We start from the raw sequence: 27,265 nt of genomic DNA on the forward strand, positions 1-27,265 counted from the left end.
AAGCCTGGCTCGACTGGGAATGGCACTGAGCACAATTTTTTTTAGAAACTGAACTCAGTTCCAGGTTGGCATTTGGATTCAGTAATGAAGCAGCTCTCCATTTTTAGTGCTGAGGAAGTCGAGTGAGATGTTCTCCTAAGTATATTGATGAGTTCTCAGATGCTGTAGGGGCTAATCAGGGATCCACATATTCTGGTGCAGTGTGGGTAGAGTAAATGGTGGTGTGGTTAGTGATTGGTCTCAGTCTCTCACAGATACCACGTTCTCTGTGGCACAGTGGAAGTCATTCTCAAGTAGCACAGCTCTTTCTTCAACAGATTTCCTCCAGGTGCATCTATTGAGTGCAATGTCTTCCCAGTTTTTAGATGTAATGTTGGATTTCTTCAGGCTGATTTTGATGTTATCTTTGAAGCTTTTTTTTGCCCACAAGGAGTTTACTGACCTTCTTTCAACTGGGAATAAAGGATCTGTTTGGGGAGACATGTATTAGGCATCCGGACGACATGACCTATCCATCGGAGTTGGTATTGCTTTATCGTGGTGGAGATGCTGTTCATGATGGCCTTCTCCAGTACGCTGGTGTTAGTGTGTCCGTCCTTCCAGATGAACCTTATAACCTTTCATAATGATCTTTGATGGTATTGTTCCACCAAATACCACCAAAGGAACACTGGACCTCTCCAAGGTTGGTGTTGTGATATATCAACTTCATGAACTCTATTAAAGATGTGTGCAAAAAGAACTGAAGGGCAATGGCCGAATAATTATTTCCTGTCACATTGTGACTTGGAGAGAACAAGGGCAAGTATCCTAGTTGCCTCGCAGGAACACTGTCTCAGATGTCAGTGATCTGATTCCTGATATGCACAAGGCTGACAAAGATCCCTTAGTCTGGTTCAGTACAGGTCTGACCTGGGTGGATCACCCGCACTGGGTCAGACTAGATCCAACTGGCAATGGCTCTGTGATCCATATTATGTAGTGAGATCGTCACCAATTTCTCATCTCTTCCCTCTCTGCCCTCCTTATAGATAATGGTGATAAAGTCCTTTCTTGTGATTCTGAGATGTTTCCTGAAAGGCAATGTCCATCTGGTCCCATAGGACGGAGTACAACACAGCGTGTTTGTCTACCCCTCCAGGGTCAATGTCTAAGCCAGGCTCTCCCCTGTAAAGTTGTCTGAGAGTACAGGAACCGCTGGGAAGCTGTGGTAACTGTGGGCTCCCATTCATGCAGACTGGCATGGAAAATGTGCAGGTCCTTAATGTATCTGTCTGTGTGGAAGTCACTGAGCCACCCTTTCCATTAATAATGCTGATCTCGGAACTCTTTACGTGTCACAAGAGATTCTGCAGATGCTGGAAATCTTGAGCAGCACACACAAGATGCTGGAGGACCTCAGCAAGTCAGACAATTTCTGTGGAAGGAAGTAAACAGTTTGGGCTGAGGCCCTTCCTCAGGACATGAATACTCATCAAGATCTCTACGTGAAACTTTTGAATTAGGTCTCATTCTGCCCCATGAAGCAGCCTCTGGATTAGAAGACGGTCTTGCATGCAAAATAGTGTTTTTAAGAAATAAACTCTATTCATAAAAAGATATATATTTACAAGAATAACACACACGAAATGCTGGAGGAACTCGGCAGGCCAGGCAGCATCTCTGGAAAAGAGTACAGTCGACGTTTCAGGCCAAAACGTTTCAGGATGGTCTCTTTTCCATAAATGCTGCCTGGTCTGCTGGCTCCCTCCAGCATTTTGTGTGCGTTGCTTAGATCTCCAGCATCCACAGATTATTCTCTTGTTGGTGATTTGCAAGAAATTGTAGGCCTCCGTTAGTCTCAATAGACCATGGATTTGCACCTTGGAAAGTTTCCAGGACGCAAGTCTGGGCAGGGTTTTTTTTAATGGAAGACTGGCAGTTATTTACAAGAATAAACTGTGCAATATCTTTTCACTCTTTACGTTCATAGTCAAAACTTTCAGTACTGTTCTATTACCTTCCTGCACACCAATAACACAGCTGCCACTCATGTGGGCCTGGGGTGGCGTACTACTGCAATAATTGAGGGGTTTCCTCACCCAACCTGGCCCCTCCCTCTTCAGTAGAAGAAGGCGCCAACGTTGTAGTCCTTTCCTGTCGAGCCGTTGCAGTGGCTGCTCCAAACTTCAGTGCTTCCTTCACCATGTACAGTTGAGTAAAGTACAGGTAGCTCTGCCATAATGCCAATTGGATAAAATGGGATTGATGGAACAGTGGGCACTGTTTGTTATTACAGTGGTCCAACTGGTGAAAACTATTTGTCTTTATAGTGGTCCAAATGACTATAATCATGGTTTCAATCAGAAACTATGGAACCACTTCAAGTTTACTTTGAAATTGACAAAAGCCCTCTTGAGAAGGAAGTCTTAGAAAACGTTTTAACCTCCCCGCATTAATCAGACACCATTGTCTCTTAAAAACACAGGCTGCCAGCTTCATCATGGGAGGCCATTGGAAATTGACAGGCAATCACTTCAAAGTTCAAAGTAAATGTATTACCAAAGTACATATACCGCATACAACACTGAGATTCATTTTCATCCAAGAAACATAAGCATAACCTCTATTGATACTTGTGCAAGGGTACTGTGTTAAACATTGTAATATCCAGCCCTTTCATACTTCTGGCTAGCAGTAACAAAATAATGACATGGCTATTTAATTCATCTTTATTTTTTGATACACCTGCGGAAAAATAACTTCCTTATTGCAAGTCTGACACTCTAGACCCTAACTCCCCTTTCGCGTTTGACACAATTAGTTTTTAGAAAGCAAGCATTGCCTGTTATGCTGCTGGTGTTTAGGGCATCAATGAAGGTCCTCCATCTCTGGCAGAGTCCAGGGCTTCCTTCGTCATGTCAGTAGCTTCCTCTCAGTTTTACTACTGTCAGCCATGCAAGTGCCTGTTGGAGACTCAGGAATACCATCACTCGGGTGTAGAAGGGTCCTTCATTGCTTTTCCCAGAACAGTTTTTGTTTTAATAGTCAGGGTTGTTAGCCCTGAGCTGAACCCCCAAACCTGGACGACTGGTGGACTGCTCTTCATCTGGCCTCTACCCTTTGACCCGTTTGGCATGGGTGACCCTAGGACATATATGTCAAACTCAAGGCCCGCGGGCCAAATCCGGCCCGCGGTGGAATTATCTTTGGCCCGCGAGATAATATCTAATTACTATTAAAGCTGTCCCCAGTAATCGAAGCGCCTATGGCGTATGATATGGCTAATGCTGAGTTTATTCAGGTACCAGGTTTTCAGGGTTTTTAGTGTTTATTCGGCAGTCTTCTTCATAAGGAACGGAATTTGTAAAGTGAAACACTTTGTAGTTATAGCAGAGACTGAGACACATGAGAGCAGGCTGAAAAAACGGAGGCAACGAAAGCTGCGTTCGCACGCGTCCGACTGATCCGGCCTGCATGAAGCTGCATTTTGCTCAATCCGGCCCGTGAGCTAAAATGAGTTTGACACCCCTGCCCTAGGAAGAGCATAAAACCCTGGCTCCAGCCAGCTTAGCTCTCCGGGTCATCGAGGCACACAAGCCTCCAAAACCTATGACAGGGTTGTGGTCCTCTTGGACGATGCAATTGGTTTGATGACACATTTTCTATAAGTTTTCTCAGGAGCAGAACTGTAATGTTACAGCATAACTACATTTAGTGGAAACATAACAGCCAATCTGTGTATAGCAAGATTAAGCGGCAAAGGGGCAGGGGCCAGATGATCTGTTTCATTAACGGTCACAGAAGGATAAATATTAGTTAGGGCTAGGGGCCGGTGCAGGCATTTAAACGTGTCCCTCCCTCTCACTGGGACTCGTTTATACATGCCTTTAGTAATGGAGATGTATCCATAGCCTAATTTTGAGTTCCACAAGCAGTTTGTTAGTTGCTCTGCATTCCACCATCTGCAAACAGTGACTTTGCTCGCACTGACCCAACAAGGTACCTTCATTTACCACATAGCAGTACTTGAAATAAAGAAATATGTTGCTTTTTGAGAGGTTTGGAATATTTTGGGGAGGAAGTAAGCTAAGTTCCCCATTTAAAATTAGAATTATTCACTGTTCCGGTGTGAAGTTGAAACAAGCTTAAAGACATTTGTAATTTAATTTGAAGAAAATGGAAGAAACTGCCAATTGTTAGAATTTTGTTATTTTGTTAAATTTTGTTAGAATCAGAATCAGATTTACTAAATATGTGGTGAAATTTGTTGCTTTGTGGCAGTAGTACATTGCAAAACAATTTTTTAAAACTATAAATAATGATAATAAATATATGTAGAGATAAATTAAGTAAGCAGTGCAAAAAGAGAATAAATATTGAGCTTGTGTGCAAGGGTTTAATGTCCATTCAGAAATCCGACGGCAGTTTTCTCTTGAATTAGCAAATTACTGCTTGAAGGGCGGGGCCTGTAGCCAGAAGGCGGGGCGTTTTGCTTGATGGGCGTGACGTGAGCCAGGAGGCGGATCTTGCCGTTTAGTGGACGCTGTGAGGCCAGGAGGCGGGTCTTGCTGCTTAGTGGACACACTTACAAACAGGGGGCGGGCTAGACTGTTGAGTGACAGCGCTGCTGATGACGCGTTGCGTTTGCGCGGGAAAGTGTTGCAAAGATCGGGGGTTCCGCCGGTGCCTCCGGCTTCCTGCGCAGGCAGCATGGACCCCTTAGAAGTGGAGTTTCTGGCGGAGAAGCAGACTGTCACCATCATACCCAATTTTAGCCTGGATAAAATCTATTTAATTACCGTGAGTCTCCGCATACTTCCTAATAATTCTTAATTTAAGTGTGGGCTGTAACACTGCAAACTGTCTCCAGTAACTGCTTGTCTTTGTAGATAAACTTGCAACACTTTTAAGATACCTAGGGTATTTATTCTAGAACTAAAAGGACCAATCTTTATTTTGCGTAAATTATCAGCAACAATTGCCCTGATAACCAGGCATTCCAACCCCCCCCACCCCCACACCACTACCCAAAGATGGAGATTTTGCATATATGCTAATTGTTCAAGGGATATGGTAAATTGTTTAAATTTAGAATGTATTTAAATTAATTATTAATTCATCGAGTGTCAGTCAAATTTGTTTGGGAACTATCGGGACCAGGCCCTTCGCTGGGACTGGGGTCTTGGCCCGGATTCTGCCTGACCTGCTGAGTCCCTCCAGCATTTTTTTGTGCTGCTGTAGATTTCCAGCACCTGCAGATTTTCTTGTGTTTAAAATTTGGGTTAATTGTTTTTTTTTTACTAAACGGCGTGACGTGTCGCGTTCATACAGTGATTTTGTTTTGCAACCTGAAAATGAGTCGTGACGTACCTTTGATTTTAACAGATCCGGATCACTCGTGGAAGGTGTTTTTAACTAACTGTCGTAGTCCTTTCTTGCTTTGAATGTCAGACTTGAATTAAACTTGGCAACTTCTGGGTTTGTAATCTATTTGCTGATTGTAATATTTCCCTGATAGCACCTCGACTACTGATTAAAGATACATTTTTAAAACATTTTCCACCACGGAATGAGGCTGTTGATCTCATCTAGTCTATGCTGACTCTCAGACCAGCCCCTTCAACCCACTGCCTATAACACTCCCTCTTCCATATGGCTATCAAATCACATCAAAATTCTCCTACTGCTCATTAAACAGATTAATTATTGTAACATGCATCAAGGTCCATCTAATACCATCCATAGATCATTTCATCACATCACATTGCAGTAGCACGAAAGCAATAACAGAATGCAGAATACAGTGTTACAGTTACAAAGAGTGCAGTCAACCTTTCCAGCCAATTCCCTTTGTCCTTTCCAGTACTGACATAGGGACTCTTTTCCATAGATGCTGCCTGGCCTGCTGAGTTCCTCCAGCATTTTGTGTGTTCCTTGTGTTTCCAGCATCTGTAGATTTTCCAGTGTATGTTTTTTTTTAAATATAGCTGTAATGTCTAAAACTTTGGTTAGTCCACATTTGGAGAATTGTATGCAGTTCTGTTGCATTCCTATAGAACAGAGTTTACCAAGGCGTTGCCTGGATTTGAGATTATCAGCAAGGTGAGGATGTTTCCTGAAGTGGAGGAGTCTAGGACCAGAGGGCACAGCCTCAGAACACAAGGACTCTCCTTTAGAATAGAGGCGAGGTATCGTGGTGAGCTCTCACAGGACTGGACCCAAGCACAAAAGAAGGTGGACGGTGTCACTGTGGGCACCAGCAGCCACACAACCCAAATGCAGCAGACAGCAGCCTCAGTCACAATGAGAGCTGACAACAACGCAGCCCAGGAGCAGTGGAACAGCAGACTCTTCATGAAGAGACACAAACAAGAAGTTCGGTATAGGAATACCAACAAGTCTCAGCAGCACCACAACCACCCAGGACTCTGCTTCCAGACTATAATGAGAGTCCCTTTTAAATAATCATAGAATGTGGGAAACACACGCGGGAAGTTAACTTCCCGGACAATTAACTTGACAAGCTGAAACCAAAAACACCTGGACATAATGGCACCTAACAATGAGTAAATACAGGTACTTGAGAAACCCAGAGGCCCAAAATTCTATGGCAAGCCACAGAGGCCTACAGAGCTCATGACATGAGGAATTTCTTTATCCAGAGGGTGGTGAATCTGTGGAATTCATTGCCACAGATGGAAGTGGAGGCCACGTCATTGAGTACACTTAAGGCGAAGGTTGATAGGTTCTTGATCAGTAAGGACGTCAAAGGACACGGGGCAGAAGCCAGAAGAAAGGGGTTGAGAGGGATAATAACTGAGCCATGATGGAATGGTGAAGCAGACTTGATGGGCTGAATATGTTTTGTAGCCTAAAAGGAGAGACTGGACAAACACGGATTGTCTTTTCTGGACTGTCGGAGACTGAGGGTTGAGCTGACCGAAGTATTTAAAGTTATGAGAAGAATTGATTAGTTAGCCTTTTAGAGTCATTTTCCTAGAGTGGAAATGTCAAATGCTAGAGGGCAGAAATTTCAGGTGAGAGGGGGGAAAGTTTAAAGGAGATTTATCTAGTTTCTTTGTAAACAAAGGGAGTGGAGGGTGCCTGGGAAAACCCTGCCTGAAGAAATGATAGCTGATACAATAGCAATGCTTAAGAGGCATTTATATATACACGAGGAGGCAAAGAGTGGGCGCATACAGGCCAGGTGCTGCAGATGTGCAGTTTGAATTGGCACTGTAGTCAGTCCAGACAATGTGGGCTGAAGGTCTGTTCCTGTGCTGTACTGTTCTGTGTTCTCTTCATATAGTCAGTGCAATTGTAGAATGAATGGCTTTAAGACTGCATCATCGCCTGACGAGGGGGAGCACTGCACTGGATCGAAATAAGCTGCTGAAAGTTGTAAACTCAGTCAGCTCCATCATGGACACTAGCCTCCCCAATATCCAGGACATCTTCAAGGAGTGATGCCTCAAAAAGGCAGCATCCATCATTAAGGACCCCCATCACCCAGGACACGCCCTCATCTCATTTCTGCCATCAAGGATACAGGAGCCTGAAGGCACCCACTCAAAGATTCAGGAACAGCTTTCTGTCTGCCATCAGACTTCTGAATGGGCATTGAACCCAAGAACACTACCTCACTACTTTATCTTTTCCCTTTTTGCACTACGTATTTAATTTAACTTTTTAAGATGTATATACACATTTTAATATATCATTTACTTTAATTATATGTATTGCAATGTACTGCTGCAGTATAACAGATATATGCTGGTGATATTAAACCTGATTCTGATTCTAACAACACGTACAAAATGCTGGAGGAACTCAGATGGCATCTGTGGAATAGAGTAAACAGTCGAAGTTTCAGGCCGAAACATTGACTGCGCTCTTTTCCATAGATGCTGCCTGGCCTGCTGAGTTCCTCCAGCATTTTGTGTGTGTTGCTTGGATTTCCAGCATCTGCAGATTTTCTCTTGTTTGTGATTCTAACGTGGTTTTGCATCCAATCTCTCCCATAGTGTTGCATGAATAATTAAACTATTTTCCGGAGAATGAAATGCAGCAGCCAATTACATTGAAAGAGTTTACTCATTTAGTGGGGGGGGAGTGCCAGGTTTATCTACTTTTGATGGTATTTAGTTTTGTGTTTAAACTTAGAAAGCATTAAAATTATTGACCTGTTGTGGTTTTGATGTTCTTATCCAGGGGGATTTGGGACCTTTCAATCCAGGGCTTCCTGTTGATGTGCCAGTGTGGCTTGCTATTAATCTAAAACAGAGACAAAAATGCAGAATCATACCGCCGGACTGGATGGATGTAGGTGAGTTATTTTCATGGTCTGGGCTTTAGAGAGGATGTTTTTTTACAATATGTCAATTAAAAAGCTGTTTATAGCTATAGACACTTTCATTGGAACAAAGAATGGACACAGGCAGTCCCCGAGTTATGAACGTCTGACTTACGAACAACTCGTATTTACGAACAGCCTGCCACAAAGCCTATTATTATTGAAAATCTGAGTTAAATACAATGGTTCGTAGCAATGAACGCACGCACTATGTTGTGACGCCCGTGAAAACATTTTGCGGCTTCACCAGTTCGTCGCCTCGTGGAAGGCCGTCCCGCCATTTTAAGTCGGATCACGTTGCCGTTGACACTGTGCTGAGTGTGTAACTTTGTATTTGGCTTAAATTTTTCTCTTATTTACCCTTGTAACCATGTCTCCAAAGCGTAAATCTGATGCAAGTGCTGGTGATGCATGAAAGAAAAGGGAAACGATCACGGTTGAAAATAAGGTGGAAATAATAAAGCAATCGGAAAGAGGTGAAACGCCATCGGTCTTTGGAAAAGCGTTAGGCTACAGTCGGTCAACGATCGGAACAATTTTAAAGGATAAAGGGAGAATAATGGAGCATGTGAAAGGCCCTGCCCTGATAAAAGCTACAATTATTACTAAGCAACGCAGTGGTTTGATTAGTGAAATGGAAGGGCTATTGATAATTCGGTTAGATGGTCAAAATCAGCATAATATCCCTATTAGCCTTTACTGCAAGAAAAAGGCTCGAAGCCTATTCAGTGATTTAAAAGCTGCACCTACAGCAAGTGAAGGTGATAGTGATGAAGAATTTTTTGCGAGTAGGGGGTTGGTTCAATCGTTTCATAGTGAGGGCAAAGTTACACAATATTAAAGTGCAAGGTGAAGCAGCGAGTACTGATGTAGGTACTGTGAGCGATTTTCCTGAAATGTTTGTTAAAAACTTGCGCCAGACCAAGTATTAAATGTAGACGAGACTGGCTTATTTTGGGAAAAAATGCCTGAAAGGACCTACATGTCAAAAGAGGAAGACAGTGCACCGAAGGATAGGTTAACGTTATTGTTTGGGTGTAACGCATCCGGGGACTTCAAACACAAGCCTTTGCTTGTGTACTGCTCTCCAAGTCCAAGGGCACTTCGCCATATCAGTAAGGCATCTCTTCCCGTTATTTGGAAGGCAAATTCAAAGGCTTTTGCCATCTTTGAAGATTGGTTCTTGAACCACTTTGTTCCTGCTGTTGAATGTTATTGCTTGGCCAAGAAAATTCCTTTCAAGATTCTCCTTGTGCTTGACAACACACCTGGGCATTTGAGGAGGAAGAAGAAGAAGGCTGTGACCTAGGAACTCTGGAACCGAAAAAGTTTGCAACAAGAAAGTTAGTCTCATTGAAGCAGGGATGGCAAAGTTAGAGGAGCAAGATTCTAATACAGAGAGGTTCACCAAAGTTTACCGTGCAGTTACCAAGAACCTGAGCTGCTACAATGCCATTTATGACGAGAAAAAGAAAAGCTCTGTAAAAGCCTCCCTTGATGCCTACTTCAAGAAATTGACTCCAGTAGTAAACACCCCTCCCCACCCTCCAGCAGCAGAATCAAACCTGACTCTCCAGCACCAGGTCCATCATAACCTCACGAATGCCCCTTCCAGTATGCAAGACATCGATGCAACCATATGTAGTTACTTTTATTATTACGGTATTATTATGCACAGTACTGTATTATTATGTTTAAGATATTTTAGTATATTTGGGTCAGCACTGCCCCCACTTGTCCCATTTAACCTGTCTCAGTGCGGGTGGACTTTAGGACCCGGGGGAGCTCAGGACCTGCAGCCCGCGGCTGCTGCTGAATCCGCAGCGTTTCTGTTCCGTTGACGGAAAACAATCACGTCTGAAAATAAAGTGGAAATAATAAAGCGATCGGAAAGAGTTGAAATGCCATCGGTCATTGGAAAAGCATTAGGCTACAGTTGGTCAACGATCGGAACAATTTTAAAGGATAAAGTGAGAATAATGGAACATGCGAAAGGCCCTGTCCCGATGAAAGCTACAATTATTACTAAGCAACGCACTGGTTTGATTATTGAAATACAGTACATACATTTAAGTGTTTTATATGCATAGAAAGGTAAAATGTATACCATATACTAAGACAAACGTTTGACTAACTGATGCTGATTAATACCAGATGTACCTGTTCCGACTTACATACAATCTGACTTAAAGACGGGCTCAGGAATGGAACTCGTTCATAACCTGGGGACTGCCTGTACTCGGTGTTAGGGTCTTCACTCCCAATCTTCCCTAGAGAAGGTGATGCACTACCACTGAGGTCTGAATGTTGTGAATTTTTTCACCCCTACGTTGCCGCAGTATCTACATTCATTGGTTGTGAAAAGTGCTAAAAAATGCAATATAACTCCTTCCCCTTTCGTTTCTAGTCCTGACGAAGGGTCTCTTGTCCATAGATGCTGCCTGACCTGCTGAGTCCCTCCAGCATTTTGTGTGTGGTGCTGTATAATGCACGGTCCTTGCTTAATTTGATGGAAGGAGAACATGTTTACATTCTTCATTCTGTTGTCATGCTTCCAGGTTTTAGAGTTGGAGCCCTTATTCAGACAGGGAGAGAATTGTATGTTCGCTGGTAGATCTGAGCAATAAAACTGTCAAGTGAAAGCTGTTCATTAATTGTCTTGCCTTGATGATACTGGGTGGGTTTGGGGTGTACTTTCACGTTCCCTTGCATGCCGTCGTGTTGTACAATCCAGTGGTAATTGTTACAAATCCTCCGTTCCTGAGTAAGGAGGCAAGTGCGTTTGTAAACTGTTTTCACATTATTTGGGTGCCATGGTAACATAGCGTTAGCGCGATGGCATTACAGCTCAGAGCTTCGGAGTTCAGAGTTCAATTCTGGCGCTATCTGTACTCAGCTTACATGTCCTCCCTATGATCGCATGGGTTTCCTCCCACAGTCCGATAGCACGTTAATTGGTCATTGTAAATTGTACTGTGATTGGTTGGTTGGCATCCGTCTGTCTCGAAGGACAGTGGGTGATGATGGTCATCACAAGACTGGACAGAAGGTATGGAGATCCTGAGATGCCCAGTCGTCAACATCCCCATCTCGTCCTCACCAGCGTGGTCCAAAGGAAAGCTTATGAAGCAATACATTTGGCAGTGACTTGGCTGCAGGAGCTGCCGGAAGGGTGTTCAATGACGTCCAGCCCCCTTAGGGACTCCACTCTGGATTTGCTGTCTGGGTTTACTCCCATAGCCTTTGTCTCCCCAAGGCTGTCCACAAGGCAGTGGGGCTATTTATCATAGCTGGGGGTCTGGGTTCACGAGCACCAGGGCGTGTCCACACACCGGTGGACCTGCGTGCTACGTGTACAGGGGCCAGCCCCTCCTCCCGGTCCTCTGTACTGTGATTAGACTAGGGTTAAATAGGTGGCTTGCTGGGTGGCACAGGTTTTGTTGGCCCGGAAGGGCCTGCTCTGCTCATAATCTATAAATAAAATAATTAAGTAAATGAAAATAATGTTTGAAGTACCCCTTAAAAGTGATGTAACAGTGAATATTAGAAAAATCTCTCAAATAGTTATGTGCTGTTAACACCAGAGAGATAATTATCGACTGGCAGACACTTACTTCCAAGTGTTGTGCTTTGGGATCTTTCGTACCTTCTATGAAGATGCAGATGAGAATTTGGATTAAATTTTCATTTTGAAGATGGTAACTCTAGTATGCCAGCGCTCCCTCGGAGCTGCACGGTCTTAAACTAGAAACAACTTTGCACTAAGTTGCCGCACAAGTTGATCGGGTTGTTAAGAATGCCTGTGGTGTGTTGGCCTTCAGTAGTCAGGAGGCTGAGTTCAGAAACCGCAAGGTAATGTTGCAGCTCTGTAAAACCCTGGTTAGACCACTCTTGAATGTTGTGTTCATTTCTGATAACCTCGTTATGGAGAGGATTTAGAAGCTTTGGAGAACGTGCAGAGGAGATTTACCAGGATACAGCTGGGACTGGAGGGCATGTCTTATGAAGATAGGTTAAGTAAGCTAGGGCTTTTCTCTTTAGAGTGAAGGAGGATGGGAGGTGACTTGATAGAGGTGTACAAGATGATAAGGGGCATAGATAAAGTGGATAGTCAGAAACTTTTTCACCCGGTGGAAATGACTAATATTGGGGACTTAGTTTTAAGATGATTGGAGGAAAGTATGAATGGGATGTCAGAGGAAATTTGTGGTGCACGGAATGCCCTCACCAGGGGTTGAGATAGTGTCAGATACTTCAGGGGCATTCAAGAAATTCTTAGAGAGGCACTTGAATGATGGAAAAATGGAGGGCTGTGTAGGAGGGAAGGGTTAGATTCTTCTTCAACTAGGTTAAAAGGTTGGCACAGCATTGTGGGCCAAAGGGCCTGTATCATTCTATAATGTTGTATGTACCTTGAGCTAAGGATCTCCCCCAGTCTGCGGTTGAGTACATAATGACACCTGTGCCCTAACTTTAATCACCTTTACTTGTTACGAACCCCGTAACTGGGTCACTTACCAGCAAAGATAGAGAGGTCCGTTGAAGTCAGATGGTACTATTTTTAACGGTATTTATTGATAAAAATACACAAAAATAATATCAATGCAAACATACATATAATATACGTCGTCAATACTAAATCTAAAAGCGCGGGTATAATAATAATCAATAAGAAATAGCTCTATCGTTGTCTAGGGGATAATGTATTGTCCGATGGAAATATAAAAGTCACTTTAGTTCATTCAAGCTGCAGCTTTTGGTTGGAGAGAAAGACGGAGGTTTAACTTGCCCATTCCTTTTATGATGTCAATCCTTCGAGAGTCGTTGGGGGCTGATTTCCCCTTTGTTGTTAGCTAAAGCCGTGCTTCCGTGGTAAAGGCCCACCAATTCCGAGGCAAATGGAAAAGGATGCACGTGGGCTTTTCCACCGGCTTTCGCTATTACGTTGTTACAGGAGTTCTAGCATTTCTTCTGGTGCGTCTGAAGGGGCTGTTCCCCAGACCCTCTTTTACCCTGACTCACAGGGTCTCAGATGTCAATCAGGTTGGGATGATGCAATCCCTCCACCAACCCCCCTCCTCGGTTCATTGCCTGGGGGCTTCGATGAATTGTACAGTATTCAATACACAATTCCGTCTCCAAAAGACAATGACCTGTTTCGCGGCTTTGTATCGCTGGGACCAGGACATTTTAAACATCTCTCTCTCTCTCATTTCCTGGGTCTCCTGACCTGACTTAATAACGATCTTGCGATTCTCAAAAAGGGGTGGGGGGGGAGCACAGGCGTAACATACTGCTCTACGTATCTAATGTGTCCGCTGAAGGCAAGAAAGTGTATTTATACAGAGATTTATTTCGGAGTCAAAAGCATCTTTATAGGCAGGTGAAGTAGTTCTGAAGTCCCCATTCAGGCCAAGTCAAATTTCTTGTCCTGTGCACAAGCAACTGAACACAGGCAATGATAAACATGTTCAGAGCAGCATTGCAGACACAACACCCAGGAGCAGAACTATAACTTGTCTTTAAATTTACAAGATTTTTTCAAAGAAAGGACAGAATTAGGACCAAACAATAAACCTTTGCAGTGCTTTGTAATACAGACAGCTGCTTATAGTTCCACCAAGCAGCGATGTGCTGGGGACCAGGTATTTGTGACAGTGCTGCTGGCCTGCCCAGGACACGAGGGTGACTCCCCTGTTCTTCATAGGACCTGGTGGTGTCACCCAAGAGCAGACTGATGCCCCCCGTTTGCTGTCTAATCTGAAAGAGGTTGCACTTCCACAGCCCAGCACTGCAGTGTGGGACCAAGTTTTTATGCTGGAAGTGAGAGGGGTTCAGCTCACTAAAGGTTTTTTTAAATGCATAGAATGTTGCGTGCCTGGAATGTGCTGCCAGGGTACTGCGGGCAAATACAAAGAGGCTGTTAGATAGGCATGTGAACGTGCAGAGTAACACACACAAAATGCTGGAGGCAGGTTCTATAAATAGTTCAAAAGTTTATTTTACTATCAGAGAATATGTACAGTATTCAACCTGAAATTCTTGCTCTTCAGAAAGTATTGTGTTTACTTTTTGAACCGAAACCCTTCATGAGGAGGATCCTGGTGAAGGGTCACGGCCTGAAACGTCAACTCTGCTGACCTCCTCGAGCAGTTTCTTTGGATTTCCAGCATCTCCAGAGTCTCTTGTGCTTCTGAATATGCAGAGAATGGAGGAATAAAACTCTCTGTAAGGAGAAAGGATTGGTTTACTTATCCATTTAGTTACTAGTTTAACTAGTTCAGCACAACATGGTGGGCCAGGGGGCCTGTTCCTGTGCTGTACTGTAGAGCTCAAGGTGAAGGAACCCTTCGGAGACCGTGATCATAGTGTGATAGAATTCATCCTGCACTTTGAGAGGGAGACGCTAAAGTCAGACGTTTCAGTATCACCGTACAGAGAAGGGAATTACAGAGACGAGAGAGGAGCTGGCTAAAGATGATTGGAAGGGGTACTAGCAGGGAATTTGGCAGAACAGTAATGGTTGGAGTTTCTGGGAGCAATTCAGAAGGCATAGGAAAGATACATCCCAAAGATGAAGTGTTCTAAAGGGAGGGTGAGACAACCTTGGGTGATGAGGGAAGTCAAAGACAGCTTAAAAGCAAAAGAGAAGTCACATAATATTGCAAAAACTAGTGGGAAGTTTTGTTTTTAAAAGCTTCCCAATCATCTCATGGAAGGCAATTCAAAAGCCATAAGGAGAGAAAAGATGAAATTTGAAGGTAAGCTAGGCAGTAAAATAAAAGATGACACTGGAGAGGTAGTAACGGAGACAAAGAAATGGCAGACTAACTTAATAAGTATTTTGTGTCAGTCTCCACTGTGAAGGCACCAGTAGTATACCAAAAATTTGAGTGTGTCAGGGACAGAAGTGAGTATAGTTGCTATCACTAAGGAGAAGGTGCTTGGGAAACTGAAAGGTCTAAAGGTAGATAAGTTACCTGGATCAGATGGACTACACAGGGTTCTGAAAGAGGTAGCTGAAGAGATTGTGGAGGCATCAATAATGATCTTTCAAGAATGACTAGGTTCTGGAGTGGTTCCGAAGGACTGGAAAATTACAAATGTCACTCCACTCTTTAAGAAGAGATAGAGGCAGAATAAAGGAAATGATAGGCCAGTTAGCCTGACTTCAGTGGTTGGGAAGATGTTGGAGTCTATTACTAAGGATGAGATTTTGGGGTACTTGAAGGCATATGATAAAATAGGCCCAAGTCAGTATGACTTACTTAAGGATAAATCTCGCCCGCCAAATCTGTTAATTCTTTGAGCAAGCAACAAGCAGGCTAGACAAAGGGGAGTCGGTGGATGTTGTTTACTTGGGATTTCAGAAGGCTTTTGACCAGGTGCCTCTCGTGATTAACAAGATGGAGAGCCCATGGTATTACAGGAAAGATACTAGTATTGGATAGAGGATTGGCTTACTGGCAGGAGGCAAAGGGTGCGAATAAAGGGGGCCTTTTCTGGTTGGCTACCAGTGATTAGGGGTGTTCTGCATGGGTCAGTGTTGGGCCCACTTCCTTTCACCTTGTATGTCAAGGATTTTGGATGATGGAATTGATGGTTCTGTAGCCAAGTTTGCTGACAATACAAAGGTAGGTGGACAGGCAATTAGTGTTGAGGAATCGGAGGCTACAGAAGGACTTAGATTGGGAGAATGGGCAAACAACTGGCACTTGGAATATTGAGTAGGGAAGTGTATGGTCGTGCACTTTGGTGGAAGGAATAAAGGTGGAGACTGTTTACTGAGCAAGAAGAAAATTCAAAAATTAGAAGTGCAAAGGGACTTGGGAGTCCACGTGTAGGATTCCCTAAAGGTTAACTTGCAGGTTGAGTTGGTGGAAAAAGAAGTGTGGTGAACTACATATACCTGTCTGGACTGCTCCTGTGGCTCCTCCCACAGACCCCTCGCTTTTTACGTCTCAGAGTGAGTTATTGATGGTGTATCAAGAAGGGCAAACGCAATGTTCGCATTCATTTCAAGAGGACTAAAATATAAAAGCAAGGATAGAATGCTGAGGCTTTAATCGACATTGGTCAGACCATACTTGGAGTATTGAGAGCAGTTTGGGCCCCTTTTCTATGAAAAGATGTGCTGACATTCGAGTCTGGAGAGGGCCGCGAGAATGATTCTGGGGAAAGAAAGGGTTAATGTATGAGCGGCATTTGATGGCTCTGGGCTTGTAGTTAATTGAATTCAGAAGGATGGTGGGGGCGGGAACTCATTGAAACCTTTTGAATATTGAAAGACCGAGAGTAGATGTGGGAGGATGTTTTCTACAGTGGGTCAGTTTTTTGAGGGCACCTCAGAATACAGGTGGCATTCATTTAGAACAGAGATGAGGAGAAATTTCTTTAGCCAGAGGGTAGTGAATCTGTGGAATTCATTGCTGAAAGTGGCTGTGGAGCTCAAGTCATTGGGTATATTTAATGCAGAGGTTGATAGGTTCTTGATTAGCCAGGGTGTCAAAGGTTACAGGGAGAAGGCAGGAGAGTGGGAGAAGAATAATAAATCACGATGGAATGACAGAGCAGACTCAATGGGCTGAATGGCCTAATTCTGCTCCTGTCAGTTATCCTGAGACAAGACTGGTGCTAACTTGGTGTTCTGTGATCTTGTTTTCACCTGGAATGCAGCATGTAAATTTGAATCGGGTTTGACTGTATCACTGATCATATCATTAAGCAAACTTTCTGCTTTCCTTCAGAAAAACTCGAGCAGATCAGGGAACAGGAGCGTAAAGAAGAAACTTTCACCCCAATGCCGAGCCCACATTACATGGAACTGACGAAGCTGCTGTTGAATCAGTAAGTAACATGCTCAATCTGCCACAGTAAGTGCAACATGCACCTTTTTAGTTTGGCTTCAGTTCCTCTTCTGATATTGTTGCCTTCATGCTAACATATGGCTCCTTGCATCTGCCACCACCCCCAATCTGTGGTGCTGGGTAACCTATCGCAAACAAGAGAAAATCTGCAGATGCTGGAAATCCAAGCCATGCACACATTTTGTGGGTGGTGCTGGGCATCCTGTCTGAGTTAAGTACGAGCTTCACACTGAGCCAGGGGCTTTGAAGAATATTACAAACACTGTATTGCATTTCCATTTTCTCAGACAACACACCATTCTGCTGTTCCTGGGCACTTCTGTGTCACCATGACAAGGTACTGCGTTGTCCATCTCCAAGGATTGCCGTGGTAGAGAGGCTTAAGTTCCTGAGATCCCGAGAGCGTTACTGTCTGGAGCTTAGCTCATGGTAGGACAGGAGAACTATCTGGAGCTTAGCTCATGGTAGGACAGTAGAACTATCTGGAGCTTAGCTCATGGTAGGACAGGAGAACTATCTGGAGCTTAGCTCATGGTAGGACAGTAGAACTATCTGGAGCTTAGCTCATGGTAGGACAGGAGAACTATCTGGAGCTTAGTTCATGGTAGGACAGGAGAACTATCTGGAGCTTAGCTCATGGTAGGACAGGAGAACTATCTGGAGCTTAGCTCATGGTAGGACAGTAGAACTATCTGGAGCTTAGCTCATGGTAGGACAGGAGAACTATCTGGAGCTTAGCTCATGGTAGGACAGGAGAACTATCTGGAGCTTAGTTCATGGTAGGACAGTAGAACTATCTGGAGCTTAGCTCATGGTAGGACAGGAGAACTATCTGGAGCTTAGTTCATGGTAGGACAGGATAACTATCTGGAGCTTAGTTCATGGTAGGACAGTAGAACTATCTGGAGCTTAGTTCATGGTAGGACAGTAGAACTATCTAGAGTTTAGCTCCTGGTAGGACTACCCGTGGCAGTAAAGTCAAGGGGAGGTTCCAGACAAAGAGTGATCCAACGGAGATCTCAGTGGTGGAGCTGGCAGAAGATGGTGACACACCTCAGAATGGCAGTGAAGGCGGAGGAAGTCTGACTGTGAAGAACCTTGTGGTGTGAACCTCGAACTGCGAAGGACTGTGTGGTGCCTCCCTTTGCATCACCCTCACCCTTTGAACAAAGTTGCACACAGATATTCTCCATTAAGGTTAGCTCCTTAGGAGAACATCGTCGTTGACTCGCGTGATGCAGTGTCATTGGAAACAGTTTATCCCTTGTCTTCATGCCATTCAGTATTCCACTGAGCGTTCAAGATGTCTTTGGGAATTGATCCAAGATCTGGATTTAAGCTTATGACCTCCGACATTGTAAATTGCCCTATGTGATGAATCCTTTTCTTTCTTTTATCAATATTTTTATTGAGTTTCGAGTAGATAAACATTAACAATGATAATGATACAAAGAGATTGGGATTACATTAATAACGGTTAACTTGTACAGAAACAGACTCCGAGTAACATGTGTAATCTAACCCTCCCAATCACTTAGTAACTAAATGTGAAACATTTAAAAAAAAATTTTTTACAAGAGAAGAAAAAGTCCCCCTAAACTAAAAAAAGCAAAATAAAAACAAAACAAAAGCTGGGCTGCCATGTTTCATCGGTTAAAATCATTATTTGTCATTAACTCCGCTCCTCTATACACGATCAAAAAGATATTGAGAAGGATTCGGAAAAGGTCAGCTTACATCACATGAAAACATTGTATAAATGGTCTTCAAGCTTCTTCAAATTTAACCGAAGGGTCGATAGTGCCACTCCTAATTTTTCCCAAGTTTAAACATGTTATAGTTTGGGAAAATCATTGAAATGTAGTAGGGGGATTAGAATCTTTCCATTTAAATAAAATGGATCTTCTGGCTATTAATGTAACAAATGCAATCAAACGGCAAGCTGAAGAGGATGATGATTCCTTTCTCATGACGCAATTGAAATATTAAAAAAAGTTCAGATTGCTGCAAATCAAATCAAAATGCAAACGATCAGTTGGTCAGCAGGCACCTTTCAAAAGACGAACAGCGAATGTTTGAGGTCTCAGACCCCCGACAGAACATTATATCACCGTCACCGGGAAGTAATGAAACTTACTGCCGGTGGTGTTGTAACTGTCACCTTTTTCCTCAGTTTGTGTTCTGATGAATCATATCATGTTTAAAGGGGATTGCAGATGCCGAAAAGTCTGACTTCAATAATAGGTGTGAAGTTAAGTACAACTGCTTTGGGTTTGCACAGAACCCAGTCCTGTCAGCTTGTTTGGGCTCACACTACAGCAAATTCACACAGGACAAAGGCTCAAACTTGTATTCTATGTTACTGAGCTGATGGTGAGAGATAATCTGTGATTTCTTAACTTTCAGTGTTGAAACCCACTGAATTTTTTTTCTAGAAAACGAGTGGCTGTGCTGCAGGCCTGTCAGTAGTTCTTCCCTATTCTATCTGATCGGTATTTACACAAAAAAACCAAGGGATCCAGGTCTGTGGACGTGTAGTCGTGCTGAAATCCCAAGAATTATCATTCACTTCTTCATCTTGTTTGTTTATTTATTTTATTTAGAGATGCAGCACAGAACAGGCCCTTGCAGCCCAATGAGCTGTGCTGCCTAGCAACCAACTGGTTTAACCCTAGCCCAATCACAGGACAATTTACAATAACCAATTAACGGACAGACAGACAGACATACTTTAGATAGATAGATAGATAGATAGATTATTCATCCCCATGGGGAAATTCAACATTTTTTCCAATGTCCCATACACTTATTGTAGCAAAACTAATTATATACAATACTTAACTCAGTATAAATATGATATGCATCTAAAATCACCCTCTCAAAAAGCATTAATAAATAGCTTTTAAAAAGTTCTTAAATAGTTTACTAAAATACATTGAATGGTAACTTAAGCTCAGTCCTAACCCCGGCACTTTAACATATCTTACTCCTGGCGGTTGAATTGTAAAGCGGAATGGCATTGGGGAGTATTGATCTCTTCATCCTGTCTGAGGAGCATTGCATCGATAGTAACCTGCCGCTGAAGCTGCTTCTCTGTCTCTGGATGGTGCTATGCAGAGGATTGATCCCGAGGGAAATTGGGTTTCGTTACAGCTGCACCAACCAAGAATAGTGTAGAAATATAGCAATATAAAACCATAAATAATTAAATAATAATAAGTTAATCATGCCAAGTGGAAATAAGTCCAGGACCAGCCTATTGGCTCAGGGTGTCTGACACTCTGAGGGAGGAGTCGTTAAGTTTGATGGCCACAGGTAGGAATGACTTCCTATGACGCTCAGTGTTACATCTCGGTAGAATGAGTCTCTACTAATGACTTACTAATGGGTACATCTTTGTGGAAGAAACCAGAGCACCCGGAGGAAACCCACGCAGCCAGAGGGAGAACATACAAACTCCTTGAAGGCAGCACCAGAATTGAACTCTGACACCCCGAACTGTAATGGCATCGCGCTCACTGCTGTGTTACCATGGCGCCCTGGCGTTGCTACCTGATTTCAAATGGTGGCAAAATTTCTCCAGGCTAAGTTTGTTTTCCTTCTCCAGCGCCTCAGACAACATTCCCAAAGCCGACGAAATCAGGACATTAATCAAGGATACTTGGGATACCCGGATTGCAAAGCTCCGGTTGTCTGCGGATAACTTCGTGAATCAGCAGGAGGCGCATGCTAAGGTAGGAGACTTAAATCTTGCTGCCCACAGCTTGGAAATGTATTGATTGAATGGGGAGAGGGGAGGAGGAATGAAGACAAGTCAGCTGCATTGGTGAATCTGCGGGGGTTTTCGAAAGGGAATTGGATGGGCATGAGGTTAATTTGCAGCGGAAGTAGTTGGGGAATGGATTTGGAAGGGCTATTCTTACAGAAGTAGGCATGGATTTAATAGGCCAAATGGCCTCTCCTGTGAGACAATGCAAGGTCAGCATTTTCTTTCTGTTTGAAACAAAATTGCCCTATGGTGGTGCAGGTGACTGCAGTCCTGGCAAAGCTACTCCCTCAGTACGGCTTAGATACGGTGATGGTTACAGTATTTGTTCATTCGTTCATTTTATGCCGTGCTATATGGCGTGGGCGATTGTAATCATGACCATGATTATTTTTGGCAAATATTTCTACAGAAATGGTTTGCTCTTGCCTTCTGCTGGGCAGTGTCTTTACAAGCTGGTAACCCCAGCCATTATCAGTAATCCTCAGAGAGTGTGTGGTGTCAGTGGTCACATAACCAGGACTTGTGATATGCTCACAACGGGCTGCTCACACAACCCGCTCCCATGACTTCAAGTGACCCTTATCCGGGGGGCTAAACAGGTGCTACACCTTGCCCAAGGGTGACCTGCAGGCTAACGGAGGGGAGGAGTGTCTTACACCTCCTTTGGTGAGACGCATCTCCAACCTGCCATCCTAGGGTTATTGAATTACACACAAAATACCAGAGGAGCTCAGCAGGTCAGGCAGCATCTATCGAGAGAGACAAACATTCACCAGCTGGGCTGAGGCACTTCACCAGGATCCATTGTGATGTTACGTGTGTTTCACAAGCAAGCAGGAACCACAGACAGAACATGGGAAGTAGCACAGTAGAGGCCCTTCAGCCCATGACGTTGTACCAGCCCTTTAATCTCGTCCGAAGTTAATCTAACCCTTCCCTCCATTTATCTTTCATCCATGTGCCTATCAAGGTCTCATAATGTTTCTGCCTCTGTTGCCACCCCAGGCAGTGTGTTCCACACACCTACCACTCTGTGTTAAAGAAACCCCTACCTCTGACCTTAAAGTTATGCCTCATTGTAATAGCCGTTTCCACCCTGGGAAAATGTCTCGGGCTGTCTACTTGATCTATGCCTCTTATTGCCTCGTACACCTTTATCAAGTCACTTCCCATTCACCTTTGCTCCAAAAAGAAAACCCTTAGCTCAGTCAACTTATCCTCATAAGACATGCTCTCTAATTCAGGCATCAGCCTGGTAAATCTCCTCTCTAAAGCTTCCATCTTTTCCCCGTAATGAGACAACTAGAAGCAGGCCACTGTGTAACGGTGAGATAAAATCAGTGTCTTGGTGCAGGGAAAGAATGTGGAGGAGCCTGATAGATATACCAGGAGTTTTGGTTATCAGTAGGTGAACGAGTACTTTGTGTGCCTCCAGATCTTGTTTTGGGTTGGCACAGTGAGCGGAATGTGGACCTGGTATGTGTGGACACCTCACTGAGCAGCCCCAGGGTTCTCTCAACACACACAAAATGCTGGTGGAACACAGCAGGCCAGGTAGCATCTATAGGGAGAAGCACTGTTGACGTTTCGGGCTGAGACCCTTCGTCAGGACTAACTGAAAGGAAAGGTAGTAAGAGATTTGAAAGTAGTGGGGGGGGGGGAAGGGGGAAATGCGAAATGATAGGAGAAGACCGGAGGGGGTGGGATGAAGCTAAGAGCTGGAAAGGCGATTGGCGAAAGTGATACAGAGCTGGAGAAGGGAAAGGATAGTGGGGGTTCTCTCGCTGTCTGGTGATCTTTAGCAGCTATTCGACTGGCAGCCTGGAGGGGGAGCTGGTGAGTTGGGTTTGAGCAGTTTCTGCACGGAAGCTCTGTACAATTCAACAGTTCGTGGTTCTGCTGCCGGCTCCAGACTCTCATCACATGATGCACTCTGCTGCCGTGCGTACAGTCTAGGCAGATGGGTGGGATGGTCCTGGGAAGATGCTGAGGAGAGTGGAGTGGGAGCCTGAGGGAGATTTGAGGGTAAAGTGACGGGGGTCGGTTTCGGTTGAGGGAAAAGGAGCTTAGAACACTGATTACTGACCCTCATGCTACATGGGTATACGGGGTCCTGGGTTTAGTTGTAACCCCTTCCTTTCCCATTGATTGAATAGCTTGTCAGAACTCTCTTGCATCTTCGATACCCCGAAGCACTGCAGGTCAATTGGTCACAAAATGGATTCAGCAGATGGTGGAATTCTTGGGCAACACAGACAGAATCCTGGAGGAACTCGGCAGGTCAGGCAGCGTCAGTGGAGGGAAATGATGCTGCCTGACCTAAGTTCCTCCAGCATTTTGTGTGTTTTGCACAGGACGCTTGTTGCCAGTGACCACTGTCCCAGCAGAAGAGAGAAGGGGACAGTTCTTCAGAGTTGCTGCGCAAGTTGATAGGGTGGTTATGGACTGAGTTCAAGAGCCACGAGGTAAGGTTGCAGCTCTTTAAAACTCTGGTTATAACACACTGGGAGTATCGTGTTCAGTTCTGGTCACCTCATCTATAGGAAGGATGTGGAAGCTTTAGAGGGGGCACAGCATTCTGCCTGGATCAGAAACCGTGTCTCACAAGGACAGGTTGAGTAAGCTAGGGCTTTCCTTTCTGGAGTGAAGGAGGCAACTTGATAGAGGTGGACAGCCAGAGTATTTTCCCAGGGCAGCAATGGCTGTTATGAGAGGATATACTTTCAAGGTAATTGGAGGAAAGTGTAGGGGGGTTATTGGGGGTAAATTTCTTACATGGTGCATGAAACACTCTCCCGGGGTGGTGGTTGAGGCAAATACATTAGGGGCATTTAAGAGACTTAAATAGGCACATGGATGAAAGAAAAATGGTAGCAAAGGGTTAAGTAGATTTTGGAATAGGCTAACAGGGCAGCACAACATAGTGGGCCGAACACCTTTTACTCTGCTGAAACGTTTTATAAACCTGGCAGAAAATGCAGCAACGTAATAATGGAATTTTACTGACCTGTGGTGATCAAGGGAGTTGAAAGCAGCCGAGGGGACTGGCCTTCTCCAGATAACCAGGTGCAGCAGTTGGTATTCTGAGACCAAGGTAGAAAGCCATCATTTCTCACTTCCACTTCTGCTCTGCACACCTTCCTGTTTGGAGCTCTGTCGGGGTTCCTTCTTGTTTAGAGTTAAAATCCAAGACTTCCTGATTTAACAGCACTGTTAACCACTAGAGTTCTGGATAAGAAGACAGCTCCCCATCTCTCTCTCTAAAGGGCAGTGGGTGTTGGGGGAACAAAAATCAGTCAAATCCACAAGATCACAGTGTGCAGTTTTTTTTTGTCCTGAATTTTCATGGTTTTTCTCCCCCGCTCTTGCTCCTTTTAACTCACATCTGGAGTGATGGAGTTTCCTCATCCAGTCGGTGTGAAGTTGAGGCAAAGGACTATCCAAGAGCCTGGCACAGGGTTCCCTCTTTCCCTTGGCTTACACACTTGACCTTGTGCTCCGAGGGCTCTGTCTGTGATGTTGCATGCTTGGAACCCTGGTCTGACAGCTGTCCTTGAGATGTTCAGTTCTCAAACTACAAGATAGCACCGAGAGCTGACCTTTAGCTGACATCTTGCCTTCTCCTGTTGGACAGATGTTTCAGGACACAACTGGAAAAGCACGGTGTCCTGTGAAAATTTAGAATCTCCATTTTCTCCTGAAGCTGCTGCTAAATGATTCTGGGCACCTGTGTGTGAGATACCCGCGTTAATCGCTGAGTAAAATGTAGGCGCAGCTGGATTTTTATGTTTTGTAATTGTTTGTTGAGAATGTTTTTAATCAATGTTCACATCCTCTTTCTCTCTGCTTCCCTCCCCTGCCTCTAGCTGGACAACCTCACTCTAATGGAGATTAACACAATTGGGACTTTCCTCACAGAGTCACTGAACCAGATGCACAGACTCTGTACCAACTTGCAGCCCGGGGAGAGGGATCAGTCACAGGACTATTAAAGTGCCTTCATTTTGTGAGGTGCTCTACCGCGAAGGTGTGGAGAGTGGGGAAGTGGGCAGAGAAAGCACGTTAGGCAATTGCTTCTGTTTAAGGAAATGCACCAAACGGGCTGCTCACCACAAGGTGATCTCACTCCTTCTGTGTTAATCCTTTGTTACTAACTCTTCCCTTAAATATTATTTGCCTCAGTTGCTCCTGGAGTATGTAAAGAATTCCTAAATTCCCTGTTGGATTTATCACTGTGTCGACCTTTAGGTAGTTTAGTTCTTCCCTTCTTGTTTATACTTTTCCTATCACCCCCGATGATCTCCACTGTTTCTCCTCAGTAGTATATTGCCTGTGGAGATCCTTGGGTTAATTATTCAGATGTCCAGATGCAGAGGGCCAGCCTGTTGCTTAGGAATAGGAAATAAGAGCTCTTTCGGGAAAACACCTTTCCAGGAGTGGTGTGGCCAAGTTTCTTGTACATGCTTGGTAGTATTGTGACCCGGGGTATTACAAAGGACCCTCTGATCTTGAACTGTTTGTATATGGGAATGGCTTCTCTCCATTTACCTGATCTAAATCCTTCATGATCGGCAAGGGTTTCAAAGGTTACGGGGAGAAGGCAGGAGAGTGGGGTTGAGGGGGATAGTAAATCAGCCACGGTGGAATGGCAGAGCAGACTGGATGGGCCGAATAGCCTCATTCTGCTATGTCTTATGTCCTTATGATTTCTTTCCATATCCACTGAATTTCCTCTTTGCCAGAACCACTGCAGTAAGTCATTGCTTAACCTGACATACAACATCTACCTCCTGCTTTCACCAAAACTGACAGCAATACTCCAATAGTGACCTAACCAGTGTCCTGCACATCTTCTTGCAGTCTCCTCCTCCATCATTGAAGCGCGTATTCCCAGATACACTAGAACCATTCTCTCAACGTGACCTGCCATCTTTCTACCAAGATGCACTTAGGGCCTCGTCTTCATGTTTGTCACGGTTTGGTGACCCCTCATCGTCCTGCCACTGGCTTGGAGCGGACGCAAAGGTACAGGGCTGGAGCGGCGTTTCAGCTCATAGCTCCCAGCGTAGGATTAGTGCTCGATGGTCTGCATCAACTCAATGGGCTGAAGGGCCTGATGCAGTGCTGTGTGACAGAATCTGTGTTGACAGGTTTGGGTGGTGAAGGAAGAAAACTGGAAGCTTAACCTGGGGTTAGGACCGTAAGAGTAAACTTGCAAACCCAACGGATGTGTCTTTGGTTCCTGATGGTCCAAAACAATTTCAATCTCCATCAAATTAGGGATAGTAAACTGATGTCGCTAGTAGAACCATTGCCTGGTGATGCCAGAGACCAGGTTCAGTCCCTACTTTCTACTTGGGTTTGCTGTCTGTGTGGAGTTTGCTTTGGGAGGGGTGTTGTGAAGAGAATAATCCTACATTATCTTCACTTCCCTTTGATGTAAAGCAGGGAGACCCATTTTTTAATGCCATCGACCCCAACCATTAACTGAGGGGTCCGTGGACTCAAGGCTGGGAACCCCTGATGTAAAGGATGGTTGATGGCTGGCACAGAATTGGTGGCCTGTTTCTGTACTGATGGCTTTGACTCTAAAACTTGTGCATTGCTGCCCTTACTGTCTTGCTATGTTTAAGTCTGACAATTTCCATAATGAACCGGATCCAGAAAGGCAGTTATTATTAACCCTTCAAACCATTGTAAATAATACTGGGAGTCCCAGTCCAATAAAGTGGTACGATGTTTATTCTTATTTTGCTTCGTTGGTAATCCAATCTGATTTGTTCCCAGTTCTGTGGAAATGCAGACCGAATAGGTATTAATGAACCTATTTTTAAATGAATATTTTCCTTCTATAATTTCGAGATGAGTTTGTTTACAAATGCACCTCTTTTTTCTCTATTTCCAAAAAAGACAGCTGTTTATACTGAGCACCGATGGTGAGGAGGGATTCTGAATAGAATAACTGGAAATACTCAGCAGGCCAGTCAGTGTCTGTGGCGGGAGTAAATCAATTTTTGGTTTACCCACAGAGGTGTTTGCTTCCCTTTTGCTGGAATGATGAAAGAGGGCAACAAAGAGTCACTCTTGCTGTGAAGTGGAAAGGCAAACCAGCAACTATTTCCACTCTTACATTTTTTCTAACGTACATTACATTAGGGAATAAGCTTCCAAAATAATTCATTGGCTGTAAAGTGTTTTGAGACATTCTAAGGATATGAAAGACTCTGTATGTGAAATCTTCCTGTTTGCACTTCCCAGTGTTAAACATTAAACATTTTAATGACTTTTAAATTC

At 44.1% G+C, this 27,265-nt stretch overlaps 1 protein-coding gene across 1 annotated transcript; it reads left to right on the top strand.

Annotated features, from left to right (window-relative positions):
- Positions 1 to 4,643: 4,643 nt before the first annotated feature.
- On the top strand, positions 4,644 to 27,265 carry gins2 (GINS complex subunit 2). The gene is made up of 5 exons (XM_073070367.1): positions 4,644 to 4,782; positions 8,194 to 8,308; positions 17,083 to 17,182; positions 20,810 to 20,936; positions 24,838 to 27,265. The coding sequence occupies exons 1-5, from the start codon at positions 4,693 to 4,695 to the stop codon at positions 24,961 to 24,963; spliced, it is 558 nt and encodes a 185-aa protein (XP_072926468.1). The 5' UTR covers positions 4,644 to 4,692; the 3' UTR covers positions 24,964 to 27,265.

This window comes from Hemitrygon akajei, chromosome 17 (genome assembly GCF_048418815.1).
Source record: "Hemitrygon akajei chromosome 17, sHemAka1.3, whole genome shotgun sequence".
Lineage (NCBI taxonomy): Eukaryota > Metazoa > Chordata > Chondrichthyes > Myliobatiformes > Dasyatidae > Hemitrygon > Hemitrygon akajei.

Bases quoted from the DNA above. Each gene is read 5' to 3' on its own strand.
- gins2 (XM_073070367.1), top strand. From the start codon at position 4,693: ATGGACCCCTTAGAAGTGGAGTTTCTGGCGGAGAAGCAGACTGTCACC. The intron at 17,183-20,809 runs GTAAGTAACATG...TTCCTTCTCCAG, and splicing joins ACGAAGCTGCTGTTGAATCA to CGCCTCAGACAACATTCCCA. The intron at 20,937-24,837 runs GTAGGAGACTTA...CCCTGCCTCTAG, and splicing joins AGCAGGAGGCGCATGCTAAG to CTGGACAACCTCACTCTAAT.